The sequence below is a fragment of the Anomaloglossus baeobatrachus genome, chromosome 4 (assembly GCF_048569485.1).
Source record: "Anomaloglossus baeobatrachus isolate aAnoBae1 chromosome 4, aAnoBae1.hap1, whole genome shotgun sequence".
NCBI lineage: Eukaryota > Metazoa > Chordata > Amphibia > Anura > Aromobatidae > Anomaloglossus > Anomaloglossus baeobatrachus.
This window is the reverse complement of record NC_134356.1, coordinates 630,864,865-630,887,517: the sequence shown is the minus strand read 5'-3', so window position 1 is coordinate 630,887,517 and position 22,653 is coordinate 630,864,865. Positions and strand designations below refer to the sequence as shown.

The 22,653-nt window shown below is 51.3% G+C and overlaps 1 protein-coding gene across 4 annotated transcripts in view; it reads right to left on the bottom strand.

The window, feature by feature from the left end:
• Window positions 1-22,653, bottom strand: part of TACC1 (transforming acidic coiled-coil containing protein 1) — a 156,569-nt gene that overhangs the window by 67,152 nt on the left and 66,764 nt on the right. For all 4 annotated transcript variants that reach the window (XM_075346378.1, XM_075346376.1, XM_075346379.1 and 1 more), the window contains exon 2: window positions 8,964-9,040. In XM_075346378.1, coding sequence (XP_075202493.1) covers window positions 8,964-9,040 — 77 coding nt within the window. The remainder of the gene's footprint in view (window positions 1-8,963; window positions 9,041-22,653) is intronic.

Here is a 22,653-nt window from a genome sequence, read left to right as displayed (position 1 = left end):
GCTTTGCTACAGACTGTGCCTATCCACCCCAGCTGTACCATCTGCTTCAGCTACACCAGTGGTCCTAGCTTTACTAGTGACAGTGTCCGTCCACCCCGGCCGTGCCACCTGCCTCAGCTACCACAGTGGAATTTCCTACACTAGAGACTCTGTCCATTTGTCCCTGTCCCAGTCACTGCCCTGGGAGTGGCACCTGGTGTGTCTTGTGGTGGGACCTTTGTTAAGCCCCTCCCATTAAAAGGTAAGCCAGGGGTCCCCCTGTGGTCCAGTGGATCCACTCCTTGTCACTTTACTATCTGCAGCGTCGCACATTACTGTTGGTTTTCTCTTAGTTATACAATATTTTAGATCTTTTTTTCATTTTTTTTTCTTGGCTCTTCAAGTTGTCCTATTCTTGTGCCATTTATAATACTGGTTTAACGCCACCATACTGATGTGGGTGAGCAATATCAACACCAAACAGGCTGCAGCACTTGCATGAGTTGTACCGCCACCAATCTGATATTGATGAGATATCCTATGGAACATCCATTAATGTTTGATGTTGAAAAATCCCTTTAAGGAGGACCCGTCACCAGGTTAAGGCCAGGGGTCACACTGATGTATGGCATCAGATGAGTTATGATGAAACTTGGCTCAAACTCAGCTGTAATCATGAGACGAGGGTCATCTGTGACGCCCTGGCCTATCAGGTTGTCACAAGGGTGCCGTGCAATCTGCCCTTCTGCATGGTACCCACTCCTCCTTGGTTACGGGTCCTGTCAATTTGGTGTTGCTACCAACAGGTGTACCTAAATCCTGTGGAACACTCTGCACCACACCCACCAAGCACCCATTGGGCAGCCTGAAGTGAATAGGGCCGCCCAGATGGAGGGATGGAAAAGGGAGGGCAGAGATGTCAGTTGAGTAGTAGTTGAACAGTGAGACAGCGGTGACAGTCCAGGTCACACTGTGGAGCTGGGCTCCTGTACCCGTCCCAGGTGCCAGACATTGACCTGGCCAGAAGGAGTTGGAACCTCGGTCGCAAGGGGTAGTGACAGGGGGCATGGTGCTGCTAAAGAGAACAGGCCGGCTGCCTTGTGCTACAACCGGGCAGGGGCCAGGGCACGACAGGGTACGCGGACCATAGGCTGGGAAGAAGCTTCACGCAGCCCAGTAATTTACCCGACGGGAACCGAGTCTTCAAGAACCGTTGCCCACCCGCTCCAGAATTGGGCTACTAGCGCAACGAGGGGGATAGGACTTCCCACAACCGTCCAGAAAATCCCAAGTGTGAACCCTGAGAGCAGGATCACCTTGCTAGCCACGCAGGTGAGCGGGACCCGAGTAGTCTTAGGCGAAAGGGATCCATACGAAGGACACCCAGTGCCAAGGGACAAGGCTTCAGACCAACCAGCAGCACCAAAGGGGCACGGACCCAGCGTGCTCAAAAAAAAAAAAAGAGACAGAGTATTCAAGAGTTTGGTTTACCTGGTGTCAGCGTCAGTGACTTTGGACTGTGCGAGTACCCGATGTCCCATCACTCCTGACGGGTCCCCTACTCCATCCACCACCGAGCCCCGGGACACCACTCCCCCTGCCCACGGAGGGGTTAACATCTCGAGCTGCCGCACCATCGTCCCCGGGCTCCCCCCCCCTAATCGGCAGCAGTGGTCCCTCACGTTACCACACACAGTGGGTGGTGTCACGAACATTATCCCAAATGATTTTTCCCCCTTTTTAATTTCCGGGTAGCCGCACGACCCCACGTCGGATCCGGAGACCCCTCGAGCCACTGCGGATCTGGGTCCGAGCAGCCAGTCGGCTGTTGCGGGGGCAGCACACATCCATGCATACCTCCCAACCGTCCCGGATACAGCGGGACAGTCCCTCTTCTGAGCCTTTGATCCCGGGTCCCGCCCGTGAGGCTGTTTATCCCGGCTCCACCCACCCACTGTAGCCCCGCCTCGCTGTTTCTCCCTTCTACTATTCATTACAGAGCCGAGCGCGCACCTACTCCTGTGTGACTGCTGCTGAGGTATGAATCACCCCCTGCAGCAGAGCGACCCCCCTGCAGCAGAGCGACCCCCCCCCCCTGCAGCAGAGCCCCCCCCACCCCCACCCCTGCACCAGAGCGACCCCCCCCTGCACCAGAGCCGACCCCCCCCAGTCCCGGAGCCTGCGTTTGTCTGCAGCTGTTCTCTGATTCCCCGTGTGCGGCTTCTCACTGCTGCAGACACACGGGAATCAGGAAGCTGAGGAGACCGTGCAATCAGCACTTATCTCCTGCAGATAGCAGTGACAATAACCTATGCAGAGTGGCATCTGCAGGCTTCTATTAGCTTACCGATCAGTGGTCTCCTGCCTGTGGAGCAGAGCTGCTGGGTCCTAGCTTCCCAACAGCTTCAGCTCTGCTTTATCCTGGCTCCCCTACCAGTTAAAGGGAACCTGTCAGCAGAAATTTCACAATAAAAATAAAAGATTCCCCTCTGCAGCTCCTGGGCTGCTTCTAGAAAGGTTACTGTTGTTATTGTGCCCCCTTTGAGACCTACAAAAATACTTTATGAAGTCTTACCTTTTTGTATGCAAATGTGTTTTTATGGTCACGGGGGCGGGCTGTCTGGCGTCCGTTATTCCCCCTCCTGCCGCTTTACGCAGTCCCCCATTGCTCATTTACATACACAAGGACGCCTTCCTCATGTAACTGTCCTCCCGAAGTTTTGCGCATGTGAACGCTTTTTCAGGTGATTGCGCAGCCACGAGATTATGGGCGGCGCTGTGATTGTCATCAGCAGCGTTAACCAAGTACCCGCCCATAATCTCGTGCCCGCACTTTTCCCTCTGACTCCACCGTTATGCGCAAGTGCTGGCCATATGAACCATGTTACCTATTACTGCTTGCACGAGATTATGGGCGGGTACTTGGATGACGCTGCTGATGACAATCACAGCGCCGCCCATAATCTCGCGCCCACGGTAATAGGTAACGTGGTTCATATGGCCAGTGCTTGCGCATAACGGTGGAGGCAGAGTGAGAAGCGCGGGCACGAGATTATGGGCAGGTACTTGGATGACGCTGCTGATGACAATCACAGCGCCGCCCATAATCTCGCGCCCATGGTAATAGGTAACGTGGTTCATATGGCCAGTGCTTGCGCATAACAGTGGAGGCAGAGTGAGAAGCGTGGGCACGAGATTATGGGTGGGTACTTGGATGACGCTGCTGATGACAATCACAGCGCCGCCCATAATCTCGCGCCCATGGTAATAGGTAACGTGGTTCATATGGCCAGTGCTTGCACATAACGGTGGAGGCAGAGTGAGAAGCGCGGGCACGAGATTATGGGCAGGTACTTGGATGACGCTGCTGATGACAATCACAGCGCCGCCCATAATCTCGCGCCCATGGTAATAGGTAACGTGGTTCATATGGCCAGTGCTTGCGCATAACAGTGGAGGCAGAGTGAGAAGCGTGGGTACAAGATTATGGGTGGGTACTTGGATAACGCTGCTGATGACAATCACAGCGCCGCCCATAATCTCGCGCCTGCGCAATCACCTCAAAAGCGTTCACACTTTGCACAGTGCTCAGTCCCGCGAGAGTGGCACTGGGCATGCACAAAACTTCAGGAGGACAGTTACATGAGGAAGGCGTCCTCATGTATGGAAATGAGCAATGGGGGACGGCGTACAGCGGCAGGAGGGGGAATAACGGACGCCAGGCAGCCCGCCCCCGTGACCATAAAAACAGATTTGCATACAAAAAGGTAAGACTTCATAAAGTATTATTTTAGGTCTCAAAGGGGGCACAATAGCAACAGGAACCTTTCCAGAATGCATCCCAGGAGCTGCAGAGGGGAATCTTTTATTTTTTTTGCTAAATTTCTGGTGACAGGTTCCCTTTAAAGGGAACCTGTCAGGTGCAATCTGCACTCAGAGCCAGGAGCAGTTCTGGGTGCATATTGCTAATTCCTCCCTAACTGTCCCTGTATACACTAGCATAGATAAAGGCATCTATAGAAAAAGTATTTTTAAAGAGCTTATATCTTATGCTAATTAGCGCGGGGACTAGTCCCAATGGCGTTACTTCACTTGGCTAGTCGGCTCATATAGCGTGTGAGTACTCACACAGGGGCGTAATAACATGCTAACATGCTATGCGAGCCGACTAGCCAAGTGAAGTAACGCCCTTGTGACTAGTCCCCGCGCTCATTAGCATAAGATATAAGATCTTTAAAAATATTTGTTCCTGATCTCTTTATCTATGCTAGTGTATACAGGGACGGTTAGGCAGGGATTAGCAATATACACCCAGAACTGCTCCTGGCTCTGAGTGCATATTGCACCTGACAGGTTCACTTTAAAGGGAACCTGTCACCAGATTTGGGGCCTATAAGCTGCGGCCACCACCAGCGGGATCTTATGTACACATTCTAACATGCTGCATACCTCCCAACCGTCCCGGATACAGCGGGACTTTCACGCTTTACGTTGTTTGTCCCGTTGCCACGGGCGGGACGGCCGGCTCCCGGGCTCCGCCCACCCACTCTCCGCCTCCCTGCTTTTCCCTCCTACCATCCTAGTAGACGTGGCATAGAGAGGAGCGCTGCCTGTGCTGCTGCTGGTACAGTAAACTAATCTCCCCAGCGCTGATTTCCCTCCCTCCCCCCTCACCCCCGGCCGGAGCCTGTCTGTGCGGTCGGCCGGCCGCCTGTCTGTGCGGTCGGCCCGCCACCTGTCTGTGCGGGCGCCCCCCGCCGCCTGTCTGTGCGGGCGCCCCCCTGCCGCCTGTCTGTGCGGGCGCCCCCCTGCCGCCTGTCTGTGCGGGCGCCCCCCTGCCGCCTGTCTGTGCGGGCGCCCCCCTGCCGCCTGTCTGTGCGGGCGCCCCCCTGCCGCCTGTCTGTGCGGGCGCCCCCCTGCCGCCTGTCTGTGCGGGCGCCCCCCGCCGCCTGTCTGTGCGGGCGCCCCCCTGCCGCCTGTCTGTGCGGGCGCCCCCCTGCCGCCTGTCTGTGCGGGCGCCCCCCTGCCGCCTGTCTGTGCGGGCGCCCCCCTGCCGCCTGTCTGTGCGGGCGCCCCCCTGCCGCCTGTCTGTGCGGGCGCCCCCCTGCCGCCTGTCTGTGCGGGCGCCCCCCTGCCGCCTGTCTGTGCGGGCGCCCCCCTGCCGCCTGTCTGTGCGGGCGCCCCCCTGCCGCCTGTCTGTGCGGGCGCCCCCCTGCCGCCTGTCTGTGCGGGCGCCCCCCTGCCGCCTGTCTGTGCGGGCGCCCCCCTGCCGCCTGTCTGTGCGGGCGCCCCCCTGCCGCCTGTCTGTGCGGGCGCCCCCCTGCCGCCTGTCTGTGCGGGCGCCCCCCTGCCGCCTGTCTGTGCGGGCGCCCCCCTGCCGCCTGTCTGTGCGGGCGCCCCCCTGCCGCCTGTCTGTGCGGGCGCCCCCCTGCCGCCTGTCTGTGCGGGCGCCCCCCTGCCGCCTGTCTGTGCGGGCGCCCCCCTGCCGCCTGTCTGTGCGGGCGCCCCCCTGCCGCCTGTCTGTGCGGGCGGCCCGCCGCCTCATTGTGCGGGCGGCCGGCCGCCTCTCTCTGCGGGCGGCTGGCCGCCTCTCTGTGCGGGCGGCCCGCCGCCTGTCTGTGAAGGCGGCCGGCCGCCTGTCTGTGAAGGCGGCCGGCCGCCTGTCTGTGAAGGCGACCGGCCGCCTCACTGTGGCTGCCTGCGTGTCCGTGCTGGAGGCCCGCCGGCTGCCTGCGTGTCCGTGCTGGAGGCCCGCCGGCTGCCTGCGTGTCCGTGCTGGAGGCCCGCCGGCTGCCTGCGTGTCCGTGCTGGAGGCCCGCCGGCTGCCTGCGTGTCCGTGCTGGAGGCCCGCCGGCTGCCTGCGTGTCCGTGCTGGAGGCCCGCCGGCTGCCTGCGTGTCCGTGCTGGAGGCCCGCCGGCTGCCTGCGTGTCCGTGCTGGAGGCCCGCCGGCTGCCTGCGTGTCCGTGCTGGAGGCCCGCCGGCTGCCTGCGTGTCCGTGCTGGAGGCCCGCCGGCTGCCTGCGTGTCCGTGCTGGAGGCCCGCCGGCTGCCTGCGTGTCCGTGCTGGAGGCCCGCTGGCTGCCTGCGTGTCCGTGCTGGAGGCCCGCCGGCTGCCTGCGTGTTTGTGCTGAATGGGTGTGGATGGGGAGTGGATATGGGCGTGACTGTGAAATGGGTGTGGTTAGGGGGCGTGGCCTAAAAATTTGCCGCGGCGCGCTACGCGCGCCGCAAACTTTGTCCCTGTTTTCCTTCTTTAAAAGTTGGGAGGTATGATCCATGTGCTCCGATTTTTATGCAAGTGAGAATCAGATCACAGATTCAGAGAAAAAGGAGATGTTAATGTCTCCATCTCCTCCATTGCCGTCTCTGTGTACATCGCACTGCACTCGGATGACATCTCGATTGATTACAGCGTAGAGGCCACTATGCTGTTTATCTGGGCAATAAGAAGAGGGTGTAAATATATATATATATATATATATATATATATATATATATATATATATATATATATGCTACTGTCTGACATTATATAGATATGTACAAGCTCACACAGTAATGATCTCCAGTCCTATCACAGATATATTACAGTCATCAATAGAACATTCCCCACGCCAGGGATTCTTGCCATTTTTTTCTATCCCTGCTTCAATAAGGAATCTGACCGACGAAGAGTTAAGAAGTCAGATGCCTTGGTGAAGCAGCCATAGCAAAAATGCCAAGAATCCTTCCAGTAGAGAATGTTCCTGACATTTATCTCCAGTGCGGGCTGCTATGTGGTCTGAGGACACACCGAATATTCACTGCAAAATGTAAACAAGACAGAAATAGGCCCCAGACAAAGGAACAGAACCCAAGGCCAGAACCTCACAGGAGCCCAGCACAATGGGTGAAGACAACGAGAAGAGTGGACTAAGACATAGCAGAGGAGTAATACGGAGATGTATGGAGAGATAGGAGGAGATATAGGGATAGGAGGTATGGAGACGTGGAAAAATAATGGTAGACTGACGCAATATGAATTTGAGGTTTAATATACCTATTTATACAATTTCTACACCTATATACACACACACAAAACACGGATAGATACAAATACATATTACACACACACACACATATATATATATAATTAATTGTGTGTATGTGTGTGTGTATTTAATATATATATATATATATATATATATATATATATATATATATATATATATATATATATATATATATATATATATATATATATATATATATACACACACACATTATATAAATATATATGGAAATGTGGAAAGTGAGTGTATATGGGTAATGTGTATCTATCTGTATGTGTGTATACACATTACACCTACTGTATATATCTGTGTAGTTTGTGTTTGTGTCTGCATGTATCTGTATATATGTGCATATATGTGTAATGTGTGTGTGTGTGTGTGTATATATATATATATATATATATATATATATATATATATATATATATATATATATATATATATATATATATATTATATAATATGTGTATGTGGAAAGTGAGTGTATATGGGTAATGTGTATCTATCTGTATGAGTGTATATACAGTAGGTGTAATGTGTATATCTGTGTAGTTTCTGTTTGTGTCTGCATGTATCTGTATATATGTGCAATGTGTGCTTGTGACTATATCCGTGTGTGTGTGTGTGTGTGTGTGTATCTATGTGTTTGTATGTATATACAGTATGTGTAGTTTGTGTGTCTGCATCTACGTGTAATGTGTATTATGTATGTATAATATATTTGTGTATATATATATATATATATATATATATATATATATATATATATATATATATATATATATACATACACACACACACCACATACTGTATATACACACACACATTGTAAATTAATATATTATATATATATATATATATATACACACATACACATATATATATATATATATATATATATATATATATATATATATATATATATATACACACATACACATATATATATATATATATATATATATATATATATATATATATATATATATATATATATATATATATATATATATATATATATATATATATATATATATATATATATATATATATATATATATATATACACACACATACATACATACATACATGCGCATTTTACATATGGACCCGTGTGTGCGGCCTGATTCATGCTGCAGAATGTTGAATATGTTTAGATTCCTCGGATCCTGTGAGTCACTCGCCCACATACTGTGTATCTGAATCATAAAGCGGGGAAAACAAGCTGTCAGGAAGCGTGGAAGCTTTTATATTCTGGAGCTGAGCTGATCGGTCACACGATACGGTGAGCAGAGCATGAAAATGTGAAATCACAGGCTCCTGATAACCACAGCGCGGGCGGCGGCACAGATGCTCCACTGTACTGGTAGAAACCTTGGACGTCCGGAGGAGACTCATGGGTGCATTCATATTTGGGCTGGGGTGTCTTGAGATGCCCTTTAGCTCCTTTGCCCTGAAACAGGGTTTAAAAATAGGATCTGATAGTTTGGGGATCCCTTTTATATATTTTGCACAATGAACATGATCTCTTGAAGGGACTGGAGGAGATGTGGAGTGCAGTGCTCCGTTTTCTCTGGCAGTCCCATACAGCATGAATGGAGCAGGGGTTGAGGATACACAGTACTGCTCTATTCAGACGCGGCAAGAGTTCCCTCATTCTGGTGATCAATGAGTCTCTCAGTGGATGGATCCCCATCAATCTAGACATTGTCACCTAACGACATTGACTAGCAAATAAGACATTGACAGGGCACATCTTATGTCTTTGATAACAGAGGATTAGGCATATGGAAATTCATCATGTCCAATCCTTTTATTTACCCTAATATCTGCTAAAGAAATTTGGGTAGAACATCTTGCACACAGCGTGGATGCGCAGAGTACTTGCACATTGAGGCGGTGTAGCAGAATTACACCCGCTCGCCCGGTTACCTTGAACTTGCTCCTTGACAGGTGACGGGATCGGAGTATCGGCTTCAGGCGTGTCAAAGCTTCCCTCCGAATCGGAGCTGTGGAAGACAGTAAACCAGTTCTGTTAGATTCCTGGCATTATTTCTTAAGAGATAAACATCCTTTGTCTAAATCGGCATCTCAGCTAAGAATTCACCAATAAATAGAGGTTCTTGAAGGAATGGTCTCACAATACAGGTTTATAAGAGGATATATCCCACCTTGTGTTTTGGCCCAGGCCTTAATCATGGTTAGGCCTAGGCCGAAACGCGTTGTGTTCCCACCTATGTTTTATTTCTGTATGTCTGACCACCTGGCAGTTTTACCTTTAGCAAATAAATGTCAAGTTACGGTATATGTTACACATTTACTTGATCCCATTCCTGCAGTGCTGGAAGGTTTTTATTCTATGGATGTTCTGCCTTGCCAAGGCATCTGAGCAGCGGATCTGGAACCGGAATCTGCATCCAGGAGATTAGTTGACATCAATAGCGTTTTCTTGCAAGCAACAATCATTCTCTTCACGACTATGTTAGGTGAGGGTGTATGACGCAGGTTCAGAAGCCGAGCGTGCTCCATACTTGATGGGTGCCAGCAGAGTTACACAGCCTGTATCTGCCTCAACAGCAGCGACCAGAGTTAGCTGCTATTTAACCATTTATATACCACTGGCAATCTCTGATAGCAATATTAAATTGGAGCGATTGTTTTGCACAATTGTTCTGTCTCCTATCTCTGTCCCCAGTGGCGAGAGTGTTGGGATCCAACAGGTCGCCACAGCAGCCAGAGGCACTACCATCTTTGTGATCCCAGGAAGCCTTGCCTGTGGGTGGTCCTCATAGGAGATCAGTATATGCACTATAGTATTGTACTGAAAAGGACATAGTACAAGTGATCAAACCCAAGCAGGTTAAAGCCTCCTAGAAGAACTATGAAATTTAAATAAATAAATAAATAAATAAATAAATAAATAATATGCAATGTTTAAAATAAATTATATTATAAAAAAAAACAAAAAAAAACAAAAAAAAAAAAAAAACTATAAAACAAAATATAAAATAAAAATATAAAAAAAGTATAAAAATAAAAAACTAACAAAATTATAAAAAAAATTGTAAAAAGTAACCATTATTATAAAAACCTATTAAATATAATAAAAAAAAAAGTATAAAATAATAAAAAAAACTATAAAAAATAAAAAAAAAAAAATAGTTATGGAAGAAATCCTTCTGATTTTGGCAGGACAATCTTGGGGAACAAGACAATAGGCTATGAGACATTGTCCACTACCTTAATTTTTTACAATACGACTCGTGCTCTCGGCGAAATCGCCTCATGCTGCGATTTGTACAGAGTCTCAGCTCTCGCAAAAAAAAAAAAAAATTAAATGTCAGAATCCGGGTGGCATGCGCATGTCGTACAGATGGCATACGCATGTCACACGGATCCTTGACACTTGCATAAACACTCACTTAGCATCCGTATGTGAGAAAAAAATATTAAAAAAAACAAAACAAAAGCAGGACACTACTCACATTTGTAGCAGAGTATCGCTGTGATTTTTTTAACGCAAATGGAGAAGAGCCCTATGCCCAATGATAGATGCATGGGGGGGGGGGGGTGCGGAGATGATATTCGGTAAATAATAGTTACTGAAACAGAAATTCATAGATTTTTCATGCTTAATCTTGGCACATAAGACATTCTAGCAATATGCCATTACTTTCTGAAATGGAAATACCCCTTTAGCCATTACCAAATTTCTCATGAAAAGTTTGAAATTTAGGAAAAATTTAACCCATCACTTGTGGACCCTGCAGACTATGTTGTTTGTCTTCTCAATACAGAAAGCCATATGGGCAAGAAATAACTGAGCAGAGTTCTCTCTCCTTTGTGCCCCCGGGTCCTCGGAGCGTAGCTGGCAGTTACAGGATAACCATATGGGTCCAGTAATACAGCACAGTGAGTAATACCCCGTATACCGTGCCAAGGACGAGCGCAGAGCACAGCACATTGTACATCCCGGAGGAGGCCCCGAGGTCTGGTGTATAACAGTGATATCCATGGCGGATGCCGACTCCTATACCGCAGCTGTTTGACCTGACCTCGCACAGTTGTCAGCAGGTGACTGCACAACCGGTGACCCCGCTCGCCCCGGGGGACTGACAAGTGTCACCAGTCTCCATTACCAGGATTAAAAAAAAAAAAAAAAGTTATGAACTTGTTAATCAGCTTTATTCTTAATTTTCTCACCGTTTTAAACCCCTTCACCATTAGCAGAGATGTGCGGGGAATAATGCAGGCTCACCGTGGAAGCTTGCATTAAAGGGACACACATGGCCAAGGGCGTATATATACGTCCTTGGAAATGAATGAGTTAAAGGGAAAGACACAACATTGGACATACAACATATTCTATGCTTGTGGTCAGCAAATGGGAAAAAAAAAACAAAAAAAAAACAAAACACATATCTATAGTTTTACACACACACACACACACACACACACACACACACACAGTAATGTGGGGATTGATGCAATGTACCTGTGACGCCCTAAACAAGCCAGGGGTCACAGGTAATGACATCACCACACCCTATACCCCGGGGTTAGGCACATCTAAGCTAGACCCAAAAATCCTTGTTGCCTTCCCCAGGGGCTGATATCCACACCAGGGGGTGGAGCCAGGCGGTTGGTCTCCACCCACCAAGGAGTTCACAGTCCTGGAGGAGGGAAAACTGGCAGATTAGTTTTGGAGGAGGAAGTGAGAGGAGTTTGAGAGGTGAAAGTGGAAGGAGGAAAGTGACAGCTTAAGAGCCTGAAGTTAGTCCGGGTGTGTTCCCCGGACAGAGACAGCAAGGTTAGCAGACGGCGGTGACCGTCTGCAGGAGTGGCCTATCGGAGTTGCCGTAAGGACCGTGGATGGGCGGTGGCCCGGCGGTACCGGACCGGTACACAAGGAGAAGCCAGCACCATTGGCAGGGGCCTTTCGGATCCCGGCAAGGCTAGGAGTCGCCGTGAATTTGCCAAATCCGTCAGTGAAGGGGACCTCCGGGTTTCCAAACAACTAAGTCCCGATTGAAGGCAACAGTCCAACCGTATGAGAGAGACACCGCCACCGCCAAGGCACCAGTTTCTCAGGGCCAGCGCCTGCGGGCAAAGAGGGGATCCTCCGGCCCATATCCAAGCCGGGGAGCGGGTTACCGATGGGAACCCATTGGAACCAACAGAAGTACTAGGTGCAGGGAAAGAGACAGTCACCGTTAACTACCGGGGAAAAGCAACAGCAGCCGTCCGTGGGAACCGTCTTTCCAGCCGTGTGTTTTACCGAGAACTGTGTCATCGTCTCAGGCTGAGTGAGTACCACCGTGCCGTGTGGCACAGCGCTGCCCCCGTGACCCTGCACCACACCAGGCCCCGCAACCCGCCTGCCATCATCCCCTACCCCATCACCGGGCCCCGGGACAACCAACCCCCTACCCACGGAGGGGAGAAATAACAACAAAGCTGCTCCCTGTCACCGCTCCCGGGATCCCCGTCCAGAGCAGCGGTGGTGTCCACACAATCACCACAACCGTGGGTGGCGTCACGGACAATATCCCCAAAACCATTCCCCTTTTCACTCACGGGCGAGGAGCGCCACTCGAGTCCCCGGGATCCGGCCCATCGCTCGAGCCACCGAGCAGCAGCGGCCGCAGCAGCAGCAGCAGCCGGACCCGAGCAGTGGGAGAGCGCAGCGTCCCCTCCTCCGCCCGCGACATATCCACCCTAGAAAACGTTCAATGAATGAAGCTTGTACATTTGAGTGAATATAACAATCCATCAATACAGGAGAGAAATTTGCATTTGCCATTTACTTCGCTTGCAGAGGATTGCCTACACCGGTTATTATTGTAGTAGTCGGTCTGCAGTTATCAGCATTGTGTTATGTTCCCTTTTTAGAGCAGAAAATCTCCAAATCCTCCTCCAAATCTCAAAACTCCTCAAAAACGGAGTCGCCTCTCCAAAAACTCCATGAAGACAGATACTTAAGCTTGTACCAGTTTTGGCTTCTAGATGTCAACATGAATGTTTCTATTCACTCACATCAAGCAGACGGAGGAATTGAGACAAAGTATCTTCAGAAATTGCAAAACTATTTCTTGTAAGCTGAGGCTTATCACATAAGTCTAAACTATTCTTCTTAGTTTACACATACAGAATTTATGCTGGTGCTTGAGCATCCAGAGGGCCCCCCCCCCCAGTGCTTGACCATCCAGAGGGCCCCCCCCCCAGTGCTTGACCATCCAGAGGGCCCCCCCCCGTGCTTGACCATCCAGAAGGGCCCCCCCCAGTGCTTGACCATCCAGAAGGGCCCCCCCCAGTGCTTGACCATCCAGAAGGGCCCCCCCCAGTGCTTGACCATCCAGAAGGGCCCCCCCCAGTGCTTGACCATCCAGAAGCCCCCCCCCCAGTGCTTGACCATCCAGAAGCCCACCCCCAGTGCTTGACCATCCAGAAGCCCCCCCCAGTGCTTGACCATCCAGAAGCCCCCCCCCAGTGCTTGACCATCCAGAAGCCCCCCCCAGTGCTTGACCATCCAGAAGCCCCCCCGTAGTGCTTGACCATCCAGAAGCCCCCCCCCAGTGCTTGACCATCCCCAGGCCCCCAGTGCTTGACCGTGTGCAGTTCCTGCACTATGTTAGTGAATGCTCAGGACTCAGAGCTCCTTTACACTTTTTGTGGTCGCTTTTCCTTTTATACACATTTTGCCAAAAACAAGAACAGATCTTGAAAAATAAAAAAAAAAACCTTGAAGGGAATGTCGACCACAAATATGACGGTGGAAACAAGCCCTCTGTGCACAAGTCTACCCGGCTGATTCTGAATATGAAGTTGCTCTCTGAGTCAATGATCAAATATGGACGCCCTCATAATGTCACCATCTCTGTCATCCTATTTGTAAGGCTGCATTCACATATCCGGTTTCCGGACTGGCTGTGGGGGTCTTGACCCCAACTCAGCACAGCCTTGTATATACACAGTTTGCTCATGAAGCTGATCAGTTTGGGTCAGGAGACCCACAACCAGTCCGGAAATAGAACATGTGAGTGCAAACTGATAAGAGAATTGCTTCCTGGTGGAGACCTTTCCACAGCTGGTCATACAAGAATGCTTGGCATCGCCCCAACCTCTCCACCCCGTACACATGCAGACTGAGCTCAGTGGTCATATGATTTCAACGGGCAAAAGGGATTAAAAGTCCCATACACATTAGGTAAAAGTTTGCTGAACTTGCCGACTTTGGTCGGCCATCTAATGGGTATGCAGACCTACAGATAATGCTGGCAACGGCTCTCAGAGAACACAACAGTGTTTGGGAAAGTGTTCCTGTGTATGGCCAGAGTCACACTTGCGATTGCCTCGCGTGTATCTCGTGTGAGGCTCTCGTTGAATCACCCGGCACGGCTGTACACTCTCCTAACAGGAGGGGGTCAGTTGCATGTATCTCTATGCAGCTGAGACACCCCGGTCCGGAAAGTGTGCGGCCGTGCCGGGTGATTCAACGAGAGCCTCACGCGAGATACACGCGAGGCAATCGCAAGTGTGACTCTGGCCTATGAGAGATTTCAGCCAACAACTACCAGATATACAGTATATCTCCTCTGAGAACAAAGTAACCGAGCATGCTGGAATTCAATATGTCCAAACCTTCCCCCCCCACCCCTCCCCCCTTGGTTTGGATATGAGCTGAGGAACATGGATCCATGGATGAGCGCTGAATCTTGTGGATCACTCTTATAGTGCAGTATAGCCCTAAACTTTGTGGGTTCTGTATTAGGACATACTTGTTAAGATTTTGGTACCCTAGTGCAATGTTCAGTGCCAAAATGTTGTAAACAATGCCCATTTTCTCAGCCTTGTCCATACCCCATGAATATCCAAATTGGATGATGCCAAAGCCTCCAGAATCCTGCTTTCCAAGAAGTCTTGAGAGGCATCACCGGTATTGAGGAAACTTGCTGACTCCTGCAGGGCTGCCATTAGGAATTTCAGGGCCCCTGACTGGCATAATTTTGGGGGCCCCCCCCTTGAGACTCCACCCCAGCTCCACCTCCATCCCTGCTGCGCCTCCACCCCTCACACCTTCCACAGTCCCAACGCCAATCTTGGAAAAACTCCCCCTCTGCACCACATCCACACCAATCGCACATTAAGGCTATGACCCCACATGCCAAAAACCTTCAAATACGTATACAATATGATTGAACTGTAGCTTATCTGACAATGCTGCATTTATGAATGCCATACTGTTTGAGTACTGAGTTGAGGCTTGAGCCTTCTCGCACGTGAAAGGCAGCGCTAGCGGAAGTGCGTAGCGGAACTGGTTTGTAAGCCAATAAATGAAGCCCCTTCTGTTGGGGCTCCGGACTAGAGTCCTGTTTATCCCCACCTTGTGGCGGCCCTGACTCCTGTGAAAATCTTGGAAGTTTCCCCTCTTTCTGGAAGTTTCCTGGACTTGAAGAGTTGGAATAGATGTATAAAAGGGAACATGTGGCGTCTATGGACAAAGGATCCGTTAACTGATTGTCCAAGAAAACAATGGATCCATTACAAATGCAAGTATAATGGTTGGCTAAATAGCAATCCGTTAACGGATCCCTTGTCCATAGCCTCCCATGTTAAAAAAACAGGATCTGGCAGAAATCAGTTTCCCAACAGATGACTACAGGACATGTGAGCTTAGCCTAAATCGTGGAAAGCATGATGCACATTTACAGGCAAAAAAGAAAGCCATCAACTTTCTCCCACTGTTGTCATGAGTGTATCTTACTGGAGGGGGGAGACCCCTTGTGAATCTGGTGCCAGAAGGTCACCCTTTCCTGCCTGGCTGCTGGCTGTAGCTTGTAATCTCAGGTGTGGCTCTTTGGGATCACTCCCTGTCACTATTTAAAGTCACGTGCGCTGATCACATGATGCCTGTGAAACTGAATCCCTCATTTCTATGTGGTACACTTTAGTAGGAGCCTGCTCTGGAAGACGTCTGTCATGTTGTGTGCAGCTGTGGTGTTTGCTGCACTGAAGCCACCTGGAGGGTTTTTCCTTTTCATGTCTATTTCTCCTGTTTGTATTCCTACCCTTGTGTTTCTGTATTGTAAATCTCGTCAGCCTGCTCACTAGCCAGGGTGACTGTAGTACTAGCTGAGGGCCTAAGGTACCCAGTTCACGACAGGTTGCAATAACCTGTATAGGGATGCTAGGGAACTCCGGTATCAGCTTGAGGTGAGTTCAGGAGGTGCCCCCTCACCCCTCTCCCTAGCGGCAGGGACCTCCGTGGTTCCTGTGAGTTATAACATCTTCTGGGGGTTTACCAGGTACTAAGTAAATCCCACTAGTCATGTGCGTGACAACTGTCCTATGTATTCAGCATATCGGCCCTAATGATAAGGGGGACATAGAGCAGGCCAATAATGAAACTATTTGCCCACAATGTGACATCAGACTTTGCATGTAGAAAAAACAAACATTTTTAATCTACGGTAAATCACCATATGTGATCACAGAACCTTCCAGCTATGATCCTCATCTACTCAAGAGCAAAAAAAAACAAATACAAAAATTGTTCGATTAACAAAAAAACAAAACACAAAAATGGAGGCAGCTCTCAAGAGGTCCAAAATATGTGGCCATTGAATCCCCCAGCTTCCTACCGAATCCTTTCCCAAGAAAGGTTTCGGAAGCCAAAATGTGGCACCTAGATTAATGCACAAAATGCCACAATTTTATTTCCACTTGAATCATTTGACTGCTACCTCCATTTTTGCTTTTTTTGGATATCTTTCTTGTCTATTGTCCTAGGACTGCTATTTTTTTGGTTTATTACTTAAGAAAACAGAGACCGTCTTGAAGATATGCCCTGGTCATCACTGTATTCATAAGTCAGGCCAAAATCTTGTATGGAGGTCAGTCCCTCCTTCTAAGGCTCTCCACGACGGTGCAGCTCTACAGCTTTAAGGCTTTTTACAGTGGAGCCGTTAGCGGTTAGTGACATTTCCTTCCTATTTCTCAGTGTCTCAGCCTTTCTGTAAATGCTGCAAATTCTCTCTACGGAGGAGCGTTGGTGACATGTCGAGAATAATAAGGGTGATGAGCGCCGTGCATCATACCGAGAAATGCGCATGAGAGATATATAGATTATACACACATTATATATATTTATTGTGTGTGTATATAAGAGAGAGATAGATATAGAGATAGATATATCTATATCTATATCTATATCTATATCTATATCTATATCTATATATACACACACACACACATACATATACATACACATACATACACACACACATACATATGTGGCGCCCCTGACCTGGTCAGGCACCACTGAGTACTGCACCCATGCTGGGGACAGTACAATACAGGTAATCCGGATGGCTGACAGGGGTGTGGAACACAGGCGCATAGTGATCAGGTCTCACACATGTACCCATGAGAGGACCCCTGGGGATCCCAGGAGGGGGCAAAGCCTATACCTCCACTGGAATAGTGGCAGGGGGTTAAAAGCCTCCATCTCCTCTCAAGGGGTGTGGTGGAGAGTCTGGTTGCTAGGTGGCGTAGGCAAGAACAGGAGAGGAGGAGCAGTGAGTCAGTTAGAAGGAGAACTCCATAGGGCTCAGTGAGGAGCAGACCTGTGGGGCTGATGCTGTCTAACAGCGCCCGCGCAGTGACTACAGACGGGGGAGAACGGTCAACTAGAAGTGCTGCCTGAAAGCCAGCTTCAGCTAGCGAGTGCAACGGAGTGGGAAGTAAGGAGACTTCTAGAGAGCACCAGGCCCAACCGGGCGGCAGATCCCGAAGCGAGGATAGATTCACCTTTCCCTGCTAAACCTGCCGGTGTGGGGCTCTTACAGCCCACACCACAACAACCAAAAGCCGCAGCCACGTAACCGCAAGTAGGGCCCATAGGTCACAGGAGGCAAGAGGCTGGAGTGGCCTGGCCCGGGGAACAAGCACACGGCAACACAAGAAGGGGAGAGAGGCTTGGAGCATCTTCCCTGGGTGACCCCCATAGGGACTCAAAGTCGGGGTCACCCCAAACCACCAAGGGCTAAGGAAGGCGAGTTTGTAGTCACCCTCATACAGTCAGCCGGAAGGATACCTGGTTCCCACCTGGTTCATCCCAGCTACGCCTGGGTTACTCACCCTGCCACCTGAAGTGAGTAAAAACCCTGAAAGACACTCTGCCTGTGTGTGGTCATTCTGCGACTTGTGGTACTACAGCTTTACAAAGGGCCCTGGGGCTTGCCTCACTCTCAGGAGGCTACTACACCCGACTGCACCCACCATCAGCCCCAGGCGTCCTCTAACCTGCAGTGGCGGTCCCCTCTGACCGCAAATACTGAGAGTGGCGTCACGATCAACACTGAAGATTCCCTACCTGTGACCAGCACCAGCTACGTGGAGTCCCTGAAGGTATGCACCGACACAACACCGGTGGGGCTTCACATCTGGCGTCACGAACAGGATAAGGACTAGACCTGTTCAGACAGGTGACCATGTGCCTAGGCGGTCCGCTTGAAAAATTGGAAGCGCCGCCATATTGCCACCATGAAAAGCGCGCTGAAAAACAACAGCAGCCCGCGCTGGAAGAAGTTACCGCCCACGAAGAGGTGTGGCTACCCAGAGATCCCCTGCAGAGTTCTGACCTTGCCAGCTATGAGAGTGGAAGCGTCGAGAGACGGCGGGAAGGAAAGGAAGCCACAAGCCTGCTGCTGGGAGAGGAGCTGCTGAAAGAGGCAGAGCAGAAACTGGACAGCTTGTTACAGGAGGCAGCGAAGAGTCCACTGCTGGGAGACCGTGCAGAAGACGGCGCAGAAGAAATGGCGTCTGACCGCAGGAACCCAGAACCAGGCTCCGCTGCCTGGTGGTACCGAGAGCTGGCCCAGTTTTGCAACCGGCTGGAGACCCGGGTCGTGGAGCAGATTCGGGAGGAACGGATGGAACTGCAGGAGCTGACCGCGGCGGTTCGGGCCTATGAAGGGAGAGCTGCATGCCGGGTGTCAGGCGGGACGGCGACGACGCAGACCCCAGTGCTACCAACAACGGGTGAGTCGAATGATGCCCCGGCCCGCGCAAGTGCCCCGACCCCTGCTGCCACGTCCGCGGTCCCTGAAGAGGCGTCCGGTGCGGCGACGCTGAAGCAGGCCGCAGCCACGCCAGGTGCGGCCCTCCAAGCCCCAGCGGCTGCAGCGATGCCCTGCTCGGCCCACCAAGACCCAGTCCCTGCAGCGATGCCCTGCTCGGCCCACCAAGACCCAGTCCCTGCAGCGATGCCCTGCCCGGCCCGCCAGGACCAGGCCGCCGCCATCCTGGGCGCGGCCCGCCAAGACCAGGCCGCCGCCATACAGGGCGCGGCCCGCCAAGCCCAGACTGCTGCAGCGACGTCCAGCCCAGCCTGCACAGAGCCCCCTGCAACAGCGACACTGATCCAGGCCGCCGCCATCCCGGGCGCGGCCCGCCAAGACCAGGCCGCCGCCATACAGGGCGCGGCCCGCCAAGACCAGGCCGCCGCCATACAGGGCGCGGCCCGCCAAGACCAGGCCGCCGCCATACAGGGCGCGGCCCGCCAAGACCAGGCCGCCGCCATACAGGGCGCGGCCCGCCAAGACCAGGCTGCCGCCATGCCAGGCGCGGCCCGCCAAGGAAAGACTACCTCAGCATTTACCCCGGCCTGTAAGGCCAGAGCAGACACCGCTCCCCGGTCCACAGAGGTCCCTGATAGGCAGCCCACGGTGGGTGAAGACCCTGCATATTGGCAGATGAAGGCTGACCTGGAGGCCAAATTTCCACAATGGTTGGTGAGCCAGTACATACCCCCTCCGCATACCCCAAAGAGTCTCCTGCTAACTCCTGCAGCAGCTACACCAAGGAGTCCCTCACCTGGGCCGGCCGAAGAGCAGCCATCCCCGGCACTGCCACAGCTGGAGTGCCAGGAAGAACTAAGGGGGAGAGGAGGCCAGGAAGCAGAAGGGTTGACTCCGACTCCAGTGCCACCCGTAGCAGATGTGTATTCAGAGCCGGAAATGCTGCCATACTCCCGCTGGGACGAGGAGGACCTGACCCCCTCTGCAGAAGAAGAGCTGCCTAAGAGCTTCACCTGGGAGCCCACAGGCATGGATCCAGCCCGCAAGACACGGCGCAGAAGAACACAGTTTGCTCCAGCACCACAGTCTCCTGAACAGAGAGCAGTCACCGCCAGAGACCTAAAGGAGAAGCGTATGTTGAGAGAGTCCAAAGCCCAGGATAGAGGACCCCTGTGTTATGGCGTAGTGGAAGATTTCAACTTGAAAAGTGGTTATGGCTTCATTGTAGCACCAGGAATAAAAGAAGGGATATTTGTAAACCGCAGAGATGTGAACGCTCATCTGCCAAGAGGACACCCTTGCAGAAATCTAAAGATGGGAGATTCCGTTCAGTTCACCCTGCATCAAGGCGAAAGAGGATTGTATGCTCTGGACGTAACGCTATGTCCCAACAAACCTTACAGCCATCCCCTGCAACAAGAAAGACAAGAAAGACAAGAAAGACAAGATAGAGATAAAGAACCAGATGTAGAAACAGATGAAGACCAAGAACGGAAAGATAAAGATCCTACAGATGAAGAAAGAGACAAAGAGCAGGAAAGTCACAGGTGCCAGTGCCCAACGTGCCCTCGCCCTAGTGGAAAAGAGGAGTAAAGTAAAGTACAGAAAAGAAGTACAGAAGTTAAAGTTTGAAAAGTTTTGTTTGCAACGTTTAAGAAATGTGCCCACATAAACTTGTGTGAGAAAAACCATAAACCTTAAGGCTATGAACTTGCTATAGCCACAAACTCTCGCAGTGTAAATAGTTACACCAGTGGCACCACCACCAGGGCCAGCCTGTTTAGGGGCTTGGCTCGTCTGCGACCAGGGGGGCCCGTCCGTAGAAAAGGGCCTTGGCTCACCTGCGACCAGAGAGCACGCCTGTTTATGGGGCCTTGGCTCACCACCACAAAGAGGGTACCTGGTCAGCTCCAACTGTGGAGGCCGCCTCTGCATCCTGCCAGAAGAGGCTGACGGCGCGGATCCACCAGGCCAGGTATACCCTGAAACCACCAGCCCATGAAAGCCGCCTCTACATCCTGCCAGAAGTGGCTGAAGTCGCGGCCAACGGGAGAGGAAGATTGGAGGAAAGGTCTGGGGAAGTAGATGGCCCAGATCTGGTTACCAAAAGGACCGGTGACCTGCCTCCTGAGAGGGTTTTGGGTGGGTTAACGGACTTGTGGGTGGAGGGAGGTGATGTCTGATATCTGGTGCTTTTAAATGTTTTACATGTTTTAATGTTTTATGCATTTTAAAATGTTGTCTTGCAGCCCGAGGACGTGCTGGTGATAACTAAGGGGGAATGTGGCGCCCCTGACCTGGTCAGGCACCACTGAGTACTGCACCCATGCTGGGGACAGTACAATACAGGTAATCCGGATGGCTGACAGGGGTGTGGAACACAGGCGCATAGTGATCAGGTCTCACACATGTACCCATGAGAGGACCCCTGGGGATCCCAGGAGGGGGCAAAGCCTATACCTCCACTGGAATAGTGGCAGGGGGTTAAAAGCCTCCATCTCCTCTCAAGGGGTGTGGTGGAGAGTCTGGTTGCTAGGTGGCGTAGGCAAGAACAGGAGAGGAGGAGCAGTGAGTCAGTTAGAAGGAGAACTCCATAGGGCTCAGTGAGGAGCAGACCTGTGGGGCTGATGCTGTCTAACAGCGCCCGCGCAGTGACTACAGACGGGGGAGAACGGTCAACTAGAAGTGCTGCCTGAAAGCCAGCTTCAGCTAGCGAGTGCAACGGAGTGGGAAGTAAGGAGACTTCTAGAGAGCACCAGGCCCAACCGGGCGGCAGATCCCGAAGCGAGGATAGATTCACCTTTCCCTGCTAAACCTGCCGGTGTGGGGCTCTTACAGCCCACACCACAACAACCAAAAGCCGCAGCCACGTAACCGCAAGTAGGGCCCATAGGTCACAGGAGGCAAGAGGCTGGAGTGGCCTGGCCCGGGGAACAAGCACACGGCAACACAAGAAGGGGAGAGAGGCTTGGAGCATCTTCCCTGGGTGACCCCCATAGGGACTCAAAGTCGGGGTCACCCCAAACCACCAAGGGCTAAGGAAGGCGAGTTTGTAGTCACCCTCATACAGTCAGCCGGAAGGATACCTGGTTCCCACCTGGTTCATCCCAGCTACGCCTGGGTTACTCACCCTGCCACCTGAAGTGAGTAAAAACCCTGAAAGACACTCTGCCTGTGTGTGGTCATTCTGCGACTTGTGGTACTACAGCTTTACAAAGGGCCCTGGGGCTTGCCTCACTCTCAGGAGGCTACTACACCCGACTGCACCCACCATCAGCCCCAGGCGTCCTCTAACCTGAAGTGGCGGTCCCCTCTGACCGCAAATACTGAGAGTGGCGTCACGATCAACACTGAAGATTCCCTACCTGTGACCAGCACCAGCTACGTGGAGTCCCTGAAGGTATGCACCGACACAACACCGGTGGGGCTTCACACATACATATGTACACACACAGATAGATAGATATACCTATCTATGTACATTATTGGGGATGTGTGTGTCTATATTTTATATAGACACACACAAACGCACACACATATCC